This window comes from Balaenoptera physalus (assembly GCF_965194825.1).
Source record: "Balaenoptera physalus genome assembly, chromosome: X".
Classification (NCBI taxonomy): domain Eukaryota; kingdom Metazoa; phylum Chordata; class Mammalia; order Artiodactyla; family Balaenopteridae; genus Balaenoptera; species Balaenoptera physalus.
The window spans coordinates 114507823-114527155 of record NC_138903.1 but is presented as its reverse complement, the minus strand read 5'-3'; the positions used below and the strand labels follow the sequence as shown (position 1 = coordinate 114527155).

General features: G+C 44.5%; 1 protein-coding gene and 1 long non-coding RNA gene across 16 annotated transcripts in view; both read right to left on the bottom strand.

Annotated features, from left to right (window-relative positions):
• LOC309652040 overlaps positions 1-19333 on the bottom strand; it is a 655586-nt gene that overhangs the window by 426322 nt on the left and 209931 nt on the right. The window lies entirely within an intron of this gene.
• The window catches only part of ARHGAP36 (Rho GTPase activating protein 36), a 31162-nt gene continuing 16682 nt past the window's right edge, over positions 4854-19333 (bottom strand). For 14 of the 15 annotated variants that reach the window (XM_082445354.1, XM_082445358.1, XM_082445359.1 and 11 more), the window contains 11 exons: positions 12795-12953; positions 11525-11590; positions 10763-10998; positions 10331-10523; positions 10055-10110; positions 9658-9808; positions 9076-9224; positions 8717-8893; positions 8380-8477; positions 8137-8243; positions 4854-6074 (listed from right to left, as the gene is read on the bottom strand). In XM_082445354.1, coding sequence (XP_082301480.1) covers positions 5917-6074; positions 8137-8243; positions 8380-8477; positions 8717-8893; positions 9076-9224; positions 9658-9808; positions 10055-10110; positions 10331-10523; positions 10763-10998; positions 11525-11590; positions 12795-12953 — 1550 coding nt within the window. In that variant the 3' untranslated portion in view covers positions 4854-5916. Of the gene's footprint in view, positions 6075-8136; positions 8244-8379; positions 8478-8716; positions 8894-9075; positions 9225-9657; positions 9809-10054; positions 10111-10330; positions 10524-10762; positions 10999-11524; positions 11591-12794; positions 13063-19333 lie in introns of those variants that run through there. The other variant, XM_082445347.1, reaches the window with a different exon arrangement.

Genomic DNA, 19333 nt, shown 5'->3' with positions numbered 1-19333 from the left:
AAGGCAATTAAGTGGAGAAATTATAGTCTTTTCATTAAATGGTATTAGAAAATGTGCATATATGTATAGAAGAAAAAAATGAACTTCAATCCATACCTCACACTGTATATAAATTCAACTCCAAATAAATTGTAGGCAGAAATAGAAAAACTAAATCTTTTTAAAGTTTTAGTTTCTTAATATGGTATATTACATTGATTAGCATCACTAGTCTTCAGAGAAATGCAAATCAAAACCACGAAGAGAAACCATTCACACCACTAGAAGGACTGCAATAATAATAATATAAAAAGATAATAAAAATTGTTGACAAAAATGTGAAGAAATTGGAAATCTCATGCATTGCTGGTAGGAATGTAAAATGATACAATCACTTTAAAAAACTGACAGTTTCCAAAAATGTTTAAAAACAGAGTTACCATATGACCCAGCAATTCCATTCCTAGGTACATACCTAAGAGAAATGAAAACGTATTTCTGCACAAAAACTTGTACATGAATTTCATAGCAGCATTATTTACCATAAGAAAAGTGGAAACAACCCATTTGGCTCTCAAGTGATGACTGGATAAATAAAACTATAAAACTTATTGGATAAAACATAGCAGAATACAGGACCAGGCAAGTGAGGGGCCTAGGGTGCGAAATTTAAGAACGTCCTCACTCTCGGGGATTTGCACAACCTTGAGAGATACTCCTTAAATTTTGCACCTTAGACCAATCATCTCCTCGGTCTGGTGCAGACTCTGAGAGAATGCTTAGTGAGCGTGCGGTAGGCAATGATTTCTTAAAAATGACACCAAAAGTAAAATCCTAAATATTTTTAACATGGTAAACTGAGCTTCATTAAAATTAAAAACTTCTGGGACTTCCCTGGTGGTGCAGTGTTTGGGAATCCGCCTGCCAATGCAGGGGACACGGGTTTGATCCCTGGTCCGGGAAGATCCCACATGCCGAGGAGCAACTAAGCCCGTGCGCCACAACTACTGAGCCTGCACTCTAGAGCCCGCAAGCCACAACTACTGAGCCCATATGCCACAGCTACTGAAGCCCGCACACCTAGAGCCTGTGCTCTGCAACAAGAGAAGCCACTGCAATAAGCCCACGCACTGCAATGAAGAGTAGCCCCCGCTCGCCCATGCGCAGGAACAAAGACCCAACGCAGCCAAAATTAAATTAAAAATAAATAAATTTCTAAAAAAAATTTAAAACTTCTGCTCTTCAGAAGATTCCATTAAGAGAATGAAAAACAAGTCACAGACAGGAAAAAAATTATCCAGAATATATAAAAAAAACTTTCAACACAATCAAAAATCTCACTTAAAAATAGGCAGAAGATATATGACCAAAGGATGGGGGAAAATATGAAAATGTTCATCATTATTTGTAGGTAATTATGAATTAAATATGGCATATCCATATGGCATATCCAAAATAATAATGAAATATTATTTGACATTAAAAAACAATAAAGTTCTGATATATGATGTGACATGGTTGAATCTTGAAAATATTATGCTACATGAAAGAAGCCAGTCACAAAAGATTACATACTGTGTGATTCCATTTATATGAAATGTCCAGAATAGGGAAGTCTGTGAAGATAGAAAGTAGTTTGGTGGTTGCCTAAACTTGGGGGACAGGAAAGATAGAGATTGACTGCTAACTGGTATGTGGCTACTTTTTGGAGTGATGAAAATATTATTAAATTAGATTATGGCAATGGTTGCACAACTCTGTGAATACACTAACAATATTGTACACGCTAAACTAGAGATTGGAAATTATGGAAACTATATCTCAATAAATCTTTTTAAGAATAACCAGGAGACTTCTGCTCAGGAGAAGATCACATAGCCCTTTTTCTCCCAAGCTCCTCCCTATCAAGTACAAGTATAAGCCCTGGAAATAACTTCAGAGAAAACCAAAGTAGAATTCTAAAAGATATAAGAGGAAGGTTTAGGACCCTAGGACTAGAGAAACAGCACAGTACAAAGTTGTCTTATTACCTCTAACCCAAGAAAGAAAGGTGACCCAGCACTGCCATTTCCTGAACACCAGCTTAGTTTTAGAAACAGAAGGTGGCCCAGGTAGGCTCATTCATTTTCTGGATCAAATGAAAGTCCCACCTATCACAGGTGAGCCAGGCAGCACTACAAATCAATAACAGAAAGATGGCAGAAAAATCTCAAAACACTTAAAAAGTATACTAACCTTCTATATAATCCATTGGTCAATGAGAAAGTCTCAAAGGAAATTTTAAAAATATATTGAACTGAATGAAAATACAACACATCAAAACTTGTGGTACACTGTTAAAGCACTGAACATTTACATTAGAAAAGAGAAAATCAATAATCTAAGTTCCTACCTAAAGAAACTAGAAAAAGCAGAGGAAAATAAACAAGCATAAAGCAGAAGAGAGGTTGTATTGGGGATGAGTTAGAGTGAAAGGGGCTGTTGTTTGAGGGGAATGATATTGAAATGGAATATGAATGGGAGGAGAATTAGAGAAGGACATGACCTGGGGTGTGCAAGAGAATTGCTGAGTGGCCTGAGGGCCCAGCTGAGGTTGGAAATTCTATTAGATGAACCAATATTTGGAGGGCTACTACATTTTCTCACAGTGGTCATTATGAGATTGGAGGAATCAGATGCTTGGAGGGACCCAAGGCTGAGAGTAAATAGTGCAGACACGGTATTTCAAGAGCAAGGGAATGAAGATACAGTCAGTTCTAAATTAATATGCCCTGAGATCCTGTCTGGACAAGGAAAGAAGTGAAGAGAAAAGAAAAGGCTTGAGGCACTGGACATCTCAACAAGACCAAATAGCAGAAGACGTGGAATCCAGCCATTGTCAGGAGATTTGAGTCACAGTGGAATACTGGAGTTGAGGCTTTTGGAAGTGATGTCATGCCTAGTGATGCCAAGCGGCTGCAGGTGGTTGAAATGCTAAGTTAAAGGATGAAAGGCCAGGGTGTGGGATGGGTCTTCCACGTAGATATTGTTGAGGTCGCCTAGGATGAGGACAGGACTTGGAGTGTCAAGGAAGCCCATTGAGCTGGCCCTTAGAGTATGGGGAAGAGTGAGGATAATGTCCATATCTACTTACCACTCTCAGCCCCAACTCCTTGGTTGGTAGTCAGCACTAGGGGGGAATGTAGGGGAAGCAGTAAGATCAGGAGAAAACCTGGTTTCAGGGAAGGTCAGGAAGTGAAGGGAATGTTTTGAATCAATCTACTGACCTACTTGTTATCTGGTTTATTTGTTGATTTTCAAGCTGAGTGGGAAAAGCACAGGTGAACTCTTCCAAGGACACAGCGTACTATTTTAGCTCCATAAAGTCCTGGAATGGCAGTCAGAGCCCTGTCTGGATCTTAATCCAGATCTCTGACCTCAAGTAAGTCCTTTCCAAATATGAGCCCTACTGTGACCATACATATAACAGAGAGCTGGAATGGATGAGCTTTATATTTTCTGCTGGGTTTAATATCTGTGGGTCCTAGATACAACTGCTAGGGTCTGTCTGAGATATCACAGTTGTTGTCTAATGGCTTGTCTGAAGAAAGGACCTATAAGGAAGGAACCTGAAGCTTGCTTGTTAAAAGTGCAAATCCAAACCAAAAAAACTGACTGCAGACATCACAGTGCATCTTTGTGTCAAAGGAAGAATCCTAAAATTGTAGGCTAAGCCAGTATAATCTAGTCGTTAAAGTTTTGAAGACTGGCTGTTTTCCACTAAGCAGATGTGTAATTTGGGCAGGTTATTTGACCTCTCTGTATCTCATTTTCCTCAAGAAGAAAATGAGGATGACAGTAACATGTATCTCATAGAGTTGCTGTGAATATTAAATAAAATGATGCAAGTAAAGCTTTGAACACATTTAGGAACTCGATATGTGTGAACTATCATTATAATTATTATTGTAAAATAATCATTATTATAGGAGGGACCCAACATTACCTTTCTGCTGTCTGTAAAACTCTACAGAAGGAAATACCCTAAAGTAAAGTGTGCAAAAATAAATAATACACATCATTCCACTTTCTGGAACTCTGTCCCTGACATGTGAAATTTCCAAGCATGTCATGAAGTCTTAAGCTTTCAAGAAAGTTTGGCGGTCCCATCAATCAAACAGAAGCATGTTCTTCCCTTACCCTTGGAAATCATATGTCTCAGGATATTTCTAGGTTTTCATTTTTGACCAATCCAGGGGGAATTTCTCAGTTGAGAGCACCTAGTGATCTCTCCCTTTATTCCCCTCTTTTCTCCTTTTAGAGGGCCTCCTCTTAAGCTTTATTCTTTTCCCCTACTTCTCCTTCATCCCTTCTACATTCTCTTTATTCAGTTACAGCCCTTTCCCCTTTCTTCCACTTTACTCTCCTTTATCACGCACCACACCCTTTTTTTCCACCTCACCCCTTTATTCCATTTCTCTCCATCTCCTTATTCCACAGTACCCCTTCCCCTTTATTCCCCAACACCCTCTCCTCTATCCCACCTCACCCCCCTTATCCCACGTCACCTCCCTTTATTCCATTTCTCTCCATCCCTTTATCCCATATCACCCCTCCCCTCTATTCTCCATCATCCCTTCTCTTGTACCCCACATCACTCCCCTTTATTCCACCTCACATCTTTATTCCATCTCTCTCCATCCCCTTATTCCAAATCACCCCTTCCCCTTTATTCCACTCACTCCATCCCTTTACACCATGTCACCCCTGCCCTTTATTCCACATCACCCTCTTCTATTTCGTTCCTCTTCCCCACCTCTCTTTCCCCTTCAGCTCCAGCTAGAGCTTCCCAACTCACCAACAAAATTTCAAATAAAATAAACACACACACAGTATGCCATGAATATGCTGCTGTCACAATACAGATGTTTATTAATGATTAAATGCCAGAGAAGTTTTAGCAATCACAAATCTTCGAGCTCTGCGGTTGTTACCCATTGTCTGATCAATTTCTATCCCTCAATACAATACATTCTTCATTCTATGGACCTTAGCAGTTGGTACCCCTCAATAACAGCTATAATTTTGGATGTCATACATAACCCATATCTGCGTGTTACCAGAGCATGTCCCGCAAATTCGCACCGTCCTGCATAGAGGAACTACAGAGACGATATTTAAGAACATTTGTAATCAGGTGACTTTTGCTGCTTGGAACTATGTGTTCATACCTAACTAGCTGTTTTGCTGACAACAGGATGTGGCTGCCAGCTGTCTGTAAAACAGATCTAGGTAATAAAATCCAAGTTTTCCTCTAACTTTTGACCCCAGAAAAGCTAGTTGGGTTTCTCAGGATTTGGGGAGTGGCTGTTTGACGAGCCATTGGTCTAAATAATTTGGAAACAATTATCCTGAGGCGGTGGAGTGGCTGTGGGGACACGGCTATGAGTTGGTGTGACATGGTTTAGCATTAACTGTCAGCTGTCAGTAGGCTGAACTAACATCCTAGCGTGCCTCTTGAGGGCCTTTCCAATTGAGCTCTTAGGAGGAGGGTAGGAAAGTCAGGAAAAGCATGCAATCCCCTTTGGGGGAGGGAAAGCACCTCGAGATTTGTGAGCTTCTCTGGGACAGGTGTTTACCACAAATGTCACATCAATTAAAGGAACGGCTGTAGTAAGGGAAAGCCAGGATCAGGGATAAAAGAGAGAGGCAAGGTAGCACCAGGGCGCCTGAGCATGACACAGAAACATCTCCACTTTTACCAGCTGAAGGGACCAAGCATCCCCAGTAAAGGGGCTGGTAGTGTGTTTGGAATTCACAACCTGACCCGAGCATCAGGTAGAACTCCTTCTTACCCTCAGATCTTTACCTTCAAGACTCTCCTTAATGTTTCCTGTGACATCCCAGGTCTACCCCCACCCTTTCCCCCTGTCTGGCACCATATAGAAGGAAAAACATCTAAGGAAAGAAGTAGCCGACGCCAGTTTTGGCCTCCTTCTCCCGGGGCACACGGAGCAATGGGCGGTCTTGCTCCAGAATGGGGGGTTTACCCGCTCCTTCATCATCGTCATGGGAACGGGCAGTGCCGGGAGGCACAGCTGGCTCCTCAGAGGAACCTGGAAAATAGTAACAATGTTAACTCCTTATGTTTCTAGACTTCACACTTTGCACAGCACCCAAGGAACTAAGACCTAATTTTGAGCTTCAAATACAGTATGAGGCAAGAAGTTAGGGCAGAAATGATTATCCCCATTTGACACGTAAGAAAACTGCAGCCTAACAGTAGAACATACATCTCTAAATCTAGGCCCACTGTGGAAGCTGGGTGTGTGGGGGCGGGGGGCAGGAGGGCAGGGCCATGTTAGAGAACAGAAAGAGTGAGACAGATACCCCGTGCTTAGAGCAAATGGGCAATACCACCAGGGAAGCGAGGAAGTGGGCGTCCTCCTAACAACCACCACCACCCTACAACTAGCCTGACTAATTTTACTAAGCAAATGAGTAACAAAGCTGGAGCCGGAAGCTTACAGAACCTCATGGAGGGGAGAAAGCAGGTGTCGGTCTTCAACGACTCTGAGAAGGACGTGTAGTCCATGACTCGGCCAGGCTGAGACTTGCTTTTAAGGAAGACGATATCTACAGGAAACGTAACAGCTGCATCTTCTTTGTGGAACTGGATGGTCCTTGGACTCTGAACTTCTTTAGAGTCAAGATTACTAGGCATTGGGACTGCTTCCACCTTCATGATTTCTTCAAGATTGACAGCTAGGTCTGGCTGAGGGTCTGGAATTGTATTGAGAATGGAGACATCTTCAGGCTCTGGAGCCATATTTGTAATTTCATCTTCTTCAAAAGTGTTGGCTAGGTCTTTCTGAGAATCCGGAACTTTGTTGTGAATTTGAGTGCCCTCAGGCTCTGGAACCACACTGAGAACTGTGTCTTCTTCAAGATTGGGGTTTTGTTCAGAGTCTTGGATTCCACTGACATCAGAGTCTTCTTTGTGTCCTGGGATTTCTTCAACGTCTGAGGCTTCTTCATTGTTTGGGACTCCACTTACATCTGAATATTCTTCCTGGTTCTGAATTTCATCAAAATCAGAGACATCTTCAGGGCTCGTTACCACATGGAGGGCTGGGACCTCTTCAGGGTTGGAGTCTTCTTCAGAGCCTGCAAGTCCATTGACTTCTGGAGTTTCTTCATAATCTGGAATTTCTTCAGTATCTGAGGTTTCTTCATCATTTGGGACTCCATCAAGAGCTGGAACCTCTTCAAGACTGGGGTCTTCTTCAGAGTCTGAGAGTCCATTAACCTCTGGGGATTCTTCCTGATTTGGGATTTCATGACCACCAGGGGCTTCTTCAGGGCTTGGGACCACATGAAGAGCTGGGACTTCATCAAAATCAAGGTCTTCATCAGAGTCTGAAATCCCATTGACCTCTTCGTGGTCTGGAACTTCTTCAGCATTTGAGGCTTCATCATTTGGGATTTCATCAAGGGCTGGGACCTCTTCAAGATTGGGGTCTTCTTCAGAATCTGGGTTTTCATCATTATCTGAGTCATCTGCATGGCCTGGGACTCCATCAGTGTCAGGGGCTTCTTCATTGTCTGGGATTTCGTCAGTATCTGAGGCTTCTTCATTGTTCGGGATTACATCAAGATAGGGAACTCCTGCTAGGTCAAGGTTTTGGTAGTCTTCAAAATCTGGTCCTTCTTCAAGGTCGTGGTTTGGGTTTTCTCCAGGGTTTGGGATTTCTTGCACATCTTGGGCTACTTCAGGGTCTGGAACCATATCAAAATATAGTATTTCTTCAACGTCTTGGATTTCAATGAGTTCTAGAATTTCATCATCAGGGTCTAGAATGTCCTCAAGGGGAGGAAGATCATCAAAATTCAGGGTATCGTCATCATCGTCGTTGTCGTCATCGTCGTCATCTTCACCAGGCTCTGGAATGCCTTCGAGATGTGGGCCTTGAATCTCCAAGTCATTTGGAATCTCAAGACCTTGGACTTCACCAAAGACTACTCCTTGATTGAGATATTCAAATAGCAGTTCTTCATAGACTGGCACATCTTCCTCAATGGGCTCATCTTCAGCAAGGACCTGGCCTTCAGGAAGGGCCTGACCTTCACCAAGGGACTGACCTTCACCAGGGGTCTGACTGCCAGCAGGGAACTGACCTTCATCAAAGGGCTTGCTTTGACCAAGGACAGCAGCCCGGGCTTCAGCAGAGTTTTCCACTGGATCAGAAAGTAAAGCATCCTCTTCCATCTTTATCCGTGCGCTCCTGAAGGGGAATGAATTTGAAAAAGCAAGTCAGTTTGTATACTTGGGTTGACTAATATAAAGGTGGCCTGGGGTTGGGAGCCCCCATAGGTGATTCTCCTTCAGGCTAAGCATGAACAAACCAAGAAAACACTCACTGGATCTTCCTCAAATTCCTGCGTCTGATAAAATCAAGGGCTTCAGGACTGGATTTCCATACACGCTTAGCAACCTGCCTCTGAATATGGGGAGGCACCTGAGGGTAAAATTAGCAATGTTAGCCTTTATTACACAACATTTTAAAAATCTATACTCATCTCTATCAGGTACCCAGAACTGAAGGCACCATGCCCAGCTAATGTAGGAAGGGTTTCTAGACGGGGAGATTTGTGGCTGCCTGCTTTGGATACCCCCAGGGATGCATGTAGCACTCTTCCTTGCCTTGTGAACAGGTGAAAGAGCTGTGAAATAAGTGTGTCCAAAGTTTCCACCTACCTGAAAGAGGATATCCCAGTTATCAATCATGGCACGGACCACATTGACAGAAGCAACATAGTGGTCAATCCCCAGTCTTGTTTTCCTGGACTCCCTCTTGGCAGATGTCCCCCTCTTCAGGAGAGCAGATCCAAACACCAAAGCCAAATTGGTGGAAGTCATTCGATTGCCTGAAACCTAAGTAAAGGAAAGCAGAAAGTGATCAACTCTGAAGTAGTCATGGAAGTTACCCAAATAGAAATGTCTCTTTTTGTTCTTGTTTCCCTCTCCCTCTGTCTCTCTGTCTCTGTCTCTTTCTCATATACTCCCACACATCTCCCCTTCTATAAGTCTCACTACCCTTTCCCTGAGCTTTTTACCAACTGTCCATCAATGCCAATGGAGTCCTCGCAGTTCTCAGTGATCTTATGCAGGACCTTCAGGAGACGCTCCAGGGTGTCACTGTGGCAAGGTGGCATCAGGTAAACCAGCAACTGCAAGGCAGAAAGCTGATCCTGTGGCTTCAGAGCTAGAGGAAGGAAAACAGGGACTGGCTTAGGGGGCTAGCCTTGGCAGCAGCCTGATACAAAGAAAGGTGTGATTCTGGCTGAAAAATGCCAAAGGCTATGGATAAACTACTCAAGCATCTTTTCTTTGCTCATTCTCATGGCATTTGAGCTCAGGATTCCTAAAAGCAAGAAGTGCTCCCATCAAAATCAGACCCCCCTCCCTACAGAACCTAGGTTCTTCTTTGCCCTGAGAGGGTGCACACAGCTTCAAGAAGCTCTAGAGAGATTTCCAAACAACAGACTTATAGCGGAATCTGGAGAGGTGTTTTCATCTTCTGGTGTTCATTTTGCCTTAGTTCCTTGGGGTCTTGCAGCCTGAGCTCTGTCCCCAGAACCCCACATCCCCTGTACTATTTCCTTTCCTTGTCCAACAAGGGAGAGCAGAAGACTCACTTGCTGTCAGGAGGAAAGACATGTACAGATCATCTGGCAGCAGAGAGTCCTTCATGTCACGGAAAAACTCCTTGAGGAGTGCGGCCACATCGTGCACATTCTGAGAGTCGTCCAGCACTACATCCAGACCTTGATCAAATTCTTCACGGAGCTAGAAAAAGAGAGAGAATATATTCGGTGGCTGCTCTGCCCATCACAGGCTCCCTACTGGCCACTCCTTCAGCAAGTCTCAGGCTTCAGTGGAGGTAGTTGGCTATACGGTGTGCCTAGGGGGCTAAAAAGAAGACTGTGCTCCCTTCACGAGGCATGACATTCTCTTCAGGTCTATGGGGGAGCCCCCACCCCCACCAGTTTTTTTCTCACTGAAGGAACAAAAGCATAAACATAGCTGATTTACCTTACGCACTCTCTGCTCAGAATATTCCAGGGTGAAAATCCCGACTGTGCTTAAGCCTGAAAGAAAAGACCAGGGGATGCTAAGTATCTGTGCTCACCGCCCCCACCCCCAGCATTTCCCTTTTCCTCCCCCATTGTATCCCAACCCCAACTGGTGGCAGGGGAATGTTTCAAGCCCTTCATCCCTTGACCTCTTTCCTCTCCCCATCTCTAGAACACCGTTCTTTCTCTTGAATTGCCTCCTACCTTGATTTAACCATCATTCTTGGCCCCTTACCATGCTTCTCAATGAAGCTGCAGCAAGCCTCAACAACCTGGGGGATTTGCTTAGCAATCGGATTGAGGCTCATTTTCCTTTTGGATCCCAGAAGTCGCTGGCCAATTGGAAAGGAAGTCTTGGAAAGTTGCAGGGTCTGCAGCAGCAGGGCCCCGTCCTCCAGTTCAGCCAGGCTATCCACAGAGACTGCACCCTGTGGAGAAACCCAGACTATGTTAAAATGGGGGAGCAGGAGGGTCACTCTGGGCCTTCCTGAAGATTGCATCACATTCACAACAGGAGACATTCTCTCTGTGGCAAGCCAATTACACCCCTCCAACACGTTCTGTTCAGCTCCCCTTCTCTCTGAGGACACAGGCCTTGACCTTCCCGCCCCACATCCCTGGACACTTCAAGAAGGTCCCTGCCTGAAAACTGGAGGGTTTAACTCACTCGACGCCCACGGCGAGTAAACTCCCCGGGCAAGGAGGGCTCATCCCGCCTGCGACTGAAAAAGCGCCTGATGCGGCCAAACATCCTTTGCACCACATTTCCTCGACGACGGCCCGCAACCTGACCGGTGGCTTCTTCAATCTGCATCGCGGCTCTCAGTTCAAGTTGCTTGCGGCGGGTAAGCTCGTTCACCAGCACCTCTTCCAGTCGAATGCCAAACGTCTTGAGTGATACCGCTGGGGAGCCAAGGAGAGAAAGAATGAGAAACGTCTATGCTCCGCAGCGCTTAAATCAGGAGGAACTGCAGGGGCTGTAGCAGTCCTCTAAGCAACCGCCCCCAGCCAACCCCACCCCACCAGACCCGCAGCGCCCCTCCCTGGGGAGGGAGCCAAAGGGACCCTGCGATGGTCTGGCTGAACGACTCAGCTCCACTCAACTACCCCGACGGGGTCTCTGCCTTAAGTCCTGCCAGGGGGTGACCACCTTGAAGCAATGAGGGCAATTTCTTCTGGGCAAACTGTCTGGGGTAGATTCACCCGGAAGGCTTAGGCATATCTGATGGGACTGCCCAGCACTCCTGTAGCTAGTGCGCCATTTCCTGAAATCATCCCCTGCGGGGTTTCTGGAAGCTGGGGGGGGGCGGAGAGTGAGTCCCCCCCCCAGGGGCAGTGGGCACCGCCCAGTCTCCAGTAGCCAGGGACGCAGTACAGGAGGGGTGCAGCATTCTATTTCTTTACTAAGGGCAGTATGAGAGACCCTCACCCCTCTCTTGTCCTCTCAGAATCAGAAACCACTTCTCCAAGGTGTTTGGACGGTCAATAGGTAGAGCTATGGGAAGAGAAAAAGAAAACACGCGCATTCTCATACAAGTAGGATTTGATAAGTGACTAAAGCATCGCAATGCATTGATCCACAGGGATTGGGGAGAGGGGCAAACAGCTCTGACCAGCCCCCCAAAAGTGTTTTGCTTTCACTCAGCCTCAGTTTCCCCATTTGAAAACGGGACCAATCCTAACTACCACATATGAGACTCCAAGAATTTAACCAAACCAGATAATCCAAGGCGCCGCGTGCGCAGCGCGCATCTTGTTACGCACTAGCAGTAGCTCAACACAACGCTTAAAACGTAAATTCCGGGGCTCCGAGGCCGCGGGACAGCGCAACAGGCGAGGGGAGGGGCTCTGCCTGCGGCGCCTCGGCTAGCAAGGGTCGCTAAGTTACTGCTGGCGCGCTTGCTTCCGGGATGCCGTCGGCTCCCAGCGCTGCGGCCGCGGGAGAAGCGGTGACACCCGCGATCTCCGCACTCCGACCCCCGCAGTGGCGGCTGCCCGCGGGGTCTCCTCGCCCTTTGCTGCGCTCCTTTTAGGCTGCGCCGGGCGAACCTGCGGCCCCCTGCACTTTTCATCACTGCGGCGGCACCCCTCGGCTCGCGTGACCCCCTGCCACCTCCCCTCAGTCGCAGAATCTGCGCCTGCACCGCGGAGACCACTGGCGCGCTCGACCCCCGTCCTGCACTGGGTCCCACTCGCTCCCAGCGCACCTCTCGCCTCCGCTGCCCGCACCCGCACCCGCCCTCCCGCTACTTGCCCGGATTGGCCCGTGTCTCTCTCTCACTGTCTCGCTATCTCCCTCTAACTCTTCGTCTCTCAACCGCGCTGTCTCTGTCTGTCCCAGTCTTCTCTGAGTGTCCCTCTTCGTCTCCATCTCATTCCGACTTGTTCTGGCACCTCACCTGGTGCGTCTGTCTTTTCACCTGTCCTCTGTCCACCTGTCTGTCCCTGGTATCTGCCTGTCTCACTGCCCCTCAAGCCCCCAGGCTTCAACCCAACTCAACTAATCTTCACCTCTTCCCAATTCACCAAACACCCTTCAACTCCCGCTCCCTCAGTTCTCCAGGATCCAGGAGAACCGGCCAGGTCCAAGACCAGAGGAGAGTCCCTCCCACCCTCCTGGACCCCCAATTCGTCCCGTTCCGCCCAGGGGGTCCACTCGGCCCGAAGGCGAGGATGCCACATCCCGGGGTACTGCTCACCTCTTTCAGGTCTGAATTCAGAGAGGAAATGCCTGGCCACGAGTTCGTGGTAAGCAGTCTCTTGCAGCTTCAGACGCTCCAGCTCGGAGAGGCTGTGTATTGAGATCATCTTGGTCCTGCGGTCCGGGTTGTGTCCTGGGGCTCCTCCCAGGACGTTCACTAAAAAAATGAAGGCGGACAACAACAGCAGAGGGGGCATGATTCTGGGGCACAGTGTCTTTGCTGCCTTCAGAGAAGGAATGCAGCCTCCCATTCTGGAATCGGATGATGATCAGGACTGCATCATCCAATTGTCACTGGACCTGGTAGAGGGAACTATGGGGGGGGGGGAGGGTGGTAAAGGGGGAGGGAAAACTGGGAGGTGGCTTCACCCTCAAGCAGAGCTGCCTCTGGCTGCTTGTTTTAAAAAAAAAATCCAACTTAAAAAAAGCCAGCCCTGAACCGACAGTCCAGGAAAGAGAAAACCTAATTAGGCAAAAAGGAAAAAAAAAAAAAAAAAAGAAGAAGAAGAAAAAAATATTTTTAAAAAACCCAACCTTACAATTTTAAAATGCACATTAAGATAAGAATAAGGTAATATTTTTCCATTAATTATTAAGAACATTGATGGAGTTTATTTTTATTTTTTAATAACAATGCTTGATGCTGTCCAGTTTGGGTGAAATGGGCACATTCATCTAGGTTAGGAGCTCTGTAAATTTTGTACAACTCTTCCAGAAAGCAAACTGGACACGTGAGTCTGAAGCCAAAAATCATCCCCAGGCCCTTTGACCCAGTAATTCCCCTTCTAGGAATCTATCCTAATGAAATCTTCCTACAGACAGGAAAAACCATATGTACATGAACCATAACAGTAAAAAATTAAGGGAAAAAAGCTAGCCCAGCAACAAGACTAGTTATATAAATTATGGAATAGCCACAGTATGGAAAATTATGCAATCATTAAAGTGATGTTTACAAGGAGCTTTTAAACAACAAATATAAAATACAGAATTGTATTAATTATGATTACAACTATGTGAAGAAAAACATGCAAAAAAATAAAAGACTGAGAGAAATGCGCCCAATTACTGATGGTGTCTGTATCAAATAGTGGGATTTGGTTTGCCTTTTGCCTTTTATCTATTTACCCAAAATTGTGCAACTTGATTATGTTATTTTTTCCTGAAAAAATAAAACAACATCAGTTTGTACCAAAACAAACATCATTTCCAGGCTATTTCTAATGAGACTCTCTATACAGGATTGGTATAGTGAAGTTTCTTGGTGTATTGGCAAACCTGTTTTACATATCCCTTCTGCATGGTGCCCACTATCTCAAACTGCTCCCAGGTTGCACAGGATCCCCCAGTGGGGATCTCCCTGCACCCCATACAGCATCCTATCTTGCACATCCTCACCTCTATTATTAATTTGTTCTTTCACGTATGCGTTTTTAAAAAAAGAAAAGAAAAGAAACCTGCATTAATTGTCTACTTTGTGCCAGGCACTAAAGATTCAAATATGAGCAAAGTAATAATACTCTTTTCATAAAGAATTTAACGGTGCAGTGAAGGAGATACACAGGTTAGCAACAACTTACAAAACCTTGTGATAAGTCAATCGCCCAAGATATAAACAAACTACTGTGAAAGCAGAAAGGAGGAAACATCTAAGTCTGCCTGGAGACAGGGAGGGGGGAGTGTCCAGAAAGAGAGAACAGCTTGTGCAAAGGCAAAGAGATGGGAGAGAGTTTGTTATATTCTTAAAGCTGTATAAAGGGGATGGAAGGAGATAAATCTGGATAGGCAGGAATGAGATCATGAATGGCCCTATAAGCCATGTTAAGGAGCTGGACTTTCTCCTGAAGGCAATAGGGAACTACTGCAGGGTTTTAAGTGGGAAGTGACAGAGTCAGAGCTGCAGCTTGGAAAAATCGCAGAGCAGTGAAAAACCTGGTTTGGGTAGAAAGCCTGAAGAAGGTAGATCAGCCAAGAGGCAAGAGATGCTGACACAAGTCAGTATCAATGGGGCTGGAGCAGGAGATGGATTTTATGGGTATAATTGACAGGACTTAGAGAAAATTTTTTGTTTTAATGGAAAGGATAGCTCCGAAGTTTATGGTTTGGGTGAGTGTGTGGATGCTTGTTCCTAAGAGAAGATAATTCGGGACGTGGGGAACTAAACCTTTTGGCAAGAAGGGAAGTGGTCACATGCTACTTTTCTGAGCTCCCCTTGCCCATGGAGTTTTATGATAATATTCTATATATTATGGGGGAGGGGGTGCTTAAACTCCAAAGATCAGGTAATGTGGCTTTGACAGAGAAAAGGGAGGTAGAAGTTTATCATCCAATAACCTATATAAATGAGCTCTGTCAAAAAAAAATCCCTCACTTCTTTTGTTTCCAAAATCCTCTTTTGCCCACTTTCCTTAATGGCCAAAGTCACACATGTCAGAAATAAATATCTGCCGGATAACTGAAGTTCAGTATGAGATAGGACGAGGAAGGAGTATTTCTATACCTTTTGAACTGAGCTAAGAGGAAAATTCTTAGCATACATATTTTTAAAAGAAGTCCCTTCAACTGAAAATCAATATCCCCTGGACCCAGAGTAAACACCTAAGCCGAACCACCAAACTGCATCCACAAAATGACCATCTTAACCAAAGGCACATGCAGAGAACCTAACCACAGTCCCAAACTAAGCAGCCAGTAATCCCCCATTCACAATGGCAGGTCCAAAATCTATTAGCCAAGGGTCTCATTCTGACACACACAGCCTAGCTCTGGATTGATTTTTTTTTACATGGCTCCCTCTTTCCCTTTACCCCAATTTAGACATTTTTGTACCTGTTTTGGAGTTGCAGCTATTTCTTCTTGCCAAGGGTTACAATCTGGTCATCCAAAGAGTATAGCTGGTTCTTTCACCCAAAAATCAAGATGAAAATCAATCCCTCTTCTACCCCCAAAATAAGGTGAGAACAAATAAGAGAACCTCAAAACAACGTCAGCCAAAAGAGAGAGAGAGAGAGAGAGAAGCCTTTGAGAGATGAGTCAGCCTAGATGCTTACAATTCCAAAGGAAATCAAAGGCCTTAGAATAAACTGTTTGTCATTGCCTCCTGCTCAAAGATACAGGGCTAAACTTAAGAGCAATCATATGCCACAATTCTGCCAGCAAAATTGACACTGTCTTGCTTGCCTTCAATACTCTCAAGGCACCAGTAGAATACCAGACAGAAGCAGAATTAGGACGTCCAGTGTGCGTAGATCAGCAGATGAGCAGGTTGGGGAGCGGGGACCAATAACTAGGCTTCAACACTATGAGCTGATCACAAAAGGAGGCTCCTCACAGAGAACAAGGTGCTAAGAGACCTCTCTTGCTCCGAAGTGTCTTCCCCTTCCCCTTCAGCACGCCCTGGCATTGGCCTGAAGTGACCATGACATCAAAAAGGAAGAAGGAAGACGAAAGTAAGCCCTCTCAATTTCAGCATAGAATTCAACACATTTGCAAAAACAATATCCTTAGACAAATATCTGTAATGGTCCCTGGAGTCAGAGCTAAATAGAACTGAGTTCAAGGCCAAGCTTTGTGATTTCTTAGCTGTGTGAGCTTAGGACAGTTTGTTGAATTCTGAGCCTCAGTGGCTTCCTCTATAAAATGGGGAAATGATCCAGTATCCATTTCACCAACTGTGTAAGAATTAAATGAATAATGTACATGTGATATTTAGCACTGGTTTTTAATAAACACATTGATAGTGAAGGTTCTTTGCAGAGGGCCTGACTTTACCAGAAAATATCAGGTTTCAAAAGTAATTACAGGGGCTTCCCTGGTGGCGCAGTGGTTGAGAGTCTGCCTGCTAATGCAGGGGACACGGGTTCGCGCCCTGGTCTGGGAGGATCCCACATGCCGCGGAGCGACTAGGTCCGTGAGCCACAACTGCTGAGCCTGCGCGTCTGGAGCCTGTGCTCCGCAACAAGAGAGGCCGCGATAGTGAGAGGCCCGCGCATCGCGATGAAGAGTGGCCCCCGCTTGCCACAACTAGAGAAAGCCCTCGCACAGAAACGAAGACCCAACACAGCCAAAAATAAATAAATAAATTAATTAATTTTAAAAAAAACCGATGGTGCTTTAAAAAAAAAAAAGTAATTACATAAAATTAGAATTTGTATCAATGCATCTGACTTAGTTCACTCTCTACTAAATTTGAATTAAATGAAAACGGGTAAAAAGATCTTGGGAGATTGTTGTGAATAGATCTTTCTTCTTCAATCTCCAATGACATCAGGGTCAAGTATAAAAAATTATCTTATAAAATTTAGAAAAACTAACTGCATAGATCCATTTTTTAAATGCTATTATTCAGATTAGTAAAATGCTCGTAAGTCTCAAAAATTTATCTGTCTTTTAAACCATCCAATTTCACATCGTCACTAGCAAAATAACATATAATTTCATTTGAATCAGTAAAGGGGCTAGGATATTAGCAGCTACCAAGAGAGAGAATTTGAACAAAGAGTAGAGGCACAACCAGATCAACTCTCCAGCAATACGAAGAGGGAAAACACACATGAGTGGCATCAAGCTTGTTCCTCACGTCCTCCTGAAACGCATGGCACAGATGGAGAAACAAATTAACATCAGAAAGGTCACCCTCTTCGACATTGTGAGGACAGAAATGTTTCAGCTAGGCATAAATCCACAGCCTTCACAATTTGGAGGACTAATTTACTCCATTGCCCCCATTAAATAGTTAGGGGTGGTGCAGTGCTCACTAGTAAACACCTCTGAGAGAAAAGCAGGACTGCACTGATGCCATCGATAGAATCCTAATAAATTAGGCACTTTATGGCACCATCAGAATTTTGCTTCTAGCCGTTGAGAGAATTTGGACTTTGAGAAATTGATAGTGTGCAGGGCTGAGTGCCCAAAAGGCATTGCATCTACGGTATTCAAATGTCTACAGGCAGTGACAATGGATAAAGACATCCCCATTAATATATCACAACATGAGAAAGAGATACAGGTCTCTAGATGAAAACATTCAGGCACCAATTTGGTCTGCTGGCACATTACCTCATTCGTCCCTGAGCATTAATGAGTTAGCCTTTAAGTTGCTATCCCATAACCTCCATTTCAGCAAAGGCTGCAGTCGTGATGAACAAAATGGCTCATTTTACCCTATGTGGTGTAATGCCCCAAAATAATTAAATTTGGGGGCAGCGTTCTTCAATACGTGAGTCAGTCCATCAAACCATAACAGAAGCTCATAAACCAAAGGTAGTACTGTTAAAATACATTCAGAAAAGCCCTGGTATCAAAAAATGTTTCCAGAACTTCTTAGATTAGAATGGATCAGAGATAGAAGGGACCTTAGCCATCATCTAGCCCAAAGCTTCCATTCTAGAGTTCAAAAAACTGGGGCTCAAAGAGAGACAGGAGATTGCCCAAGGCCACACAGCAATTTGACACAGAATCTAGACAAGAACCCAGTTCTCAGACCTAGGGCTCTTTCCACTGCCTCATCCACCCTTGCTCTTAATAGCTACAAAATAATTCATAGCTAAATAATGAAATCAAAAGCATGGACACATAATCAAAGCCTGATTTGATAAACCAAGGGAGGTCATATCCGAAGGTACAACAAGATATAGATATTCTCAGTATTATCTGCAGTATGTGTCAGAGTGCATAATAGTGCTGGCATCACAAGCTGTGTCACCCTTTATCTCTTTTTTCCCTCTCGGTTGCTGTTTCTATTATGTTGTAGCAGAAAAAGTAAAAAAAGTAAGATGTTCCATCAATAGAAGGTAATTTTTTAATGTCTAATTTTTCTTGTGCTTTTCATGTTCCCAAAAGCTTTCCACATGTCCATTATTTCCCGACCCTAGCACACAATAGGTGTTCAATGTGTTTGTTGGGTAATCATAGGATTATAAACTCTTGACAGTTTTGAGAGAACATAAAGGTCTTGTAATTAAAACAGCTATTTGTGATTCATGGATAAATGAATCATGCCACTTTATTCTCACAACAACCCCTGGGAAGGAGGTAGGTTTGGTGTTATGTTCCCATTTTACAGATAACAACAAACTAGGACTCCAGAGAGGTTGTAACTTAACTGAAGTTGCACTAACATGCCATGGAGGAATACAATCTGAGAACTAGACTATCCCCAGGCCTGGTCTTGCCCTTCCCACCAAACCACAGTATTTCTTGGTATACATCACCAACATCTGCTGCCTGGAACTGGGATGGCCTGAGTCAAGATTATTTTCTTTCCTAAGGAGATGGCTAGATTTTGAGGTCTTTCTTTATGCACACTATTCTTGGGAAATGGGAATGAAGGTAGATGATTGATAGGATAGATAGAAGAAGAAGAAGAAGAAGAAGAAGAAGAAGAAGAAGAAGAAGAAGAAGAAGAAGAAGAAGCAGAAGCAGAAGAAGAAGAAGAAGAAGAAGAAGAAGAAGAAGAAGAAGAAGAAGAAGAAGAAGAAGAAGAAGAAGAAGAAGAAGGAGGAGGAGGAGAAGAAGAAGAAAGATATGATAGGTAAA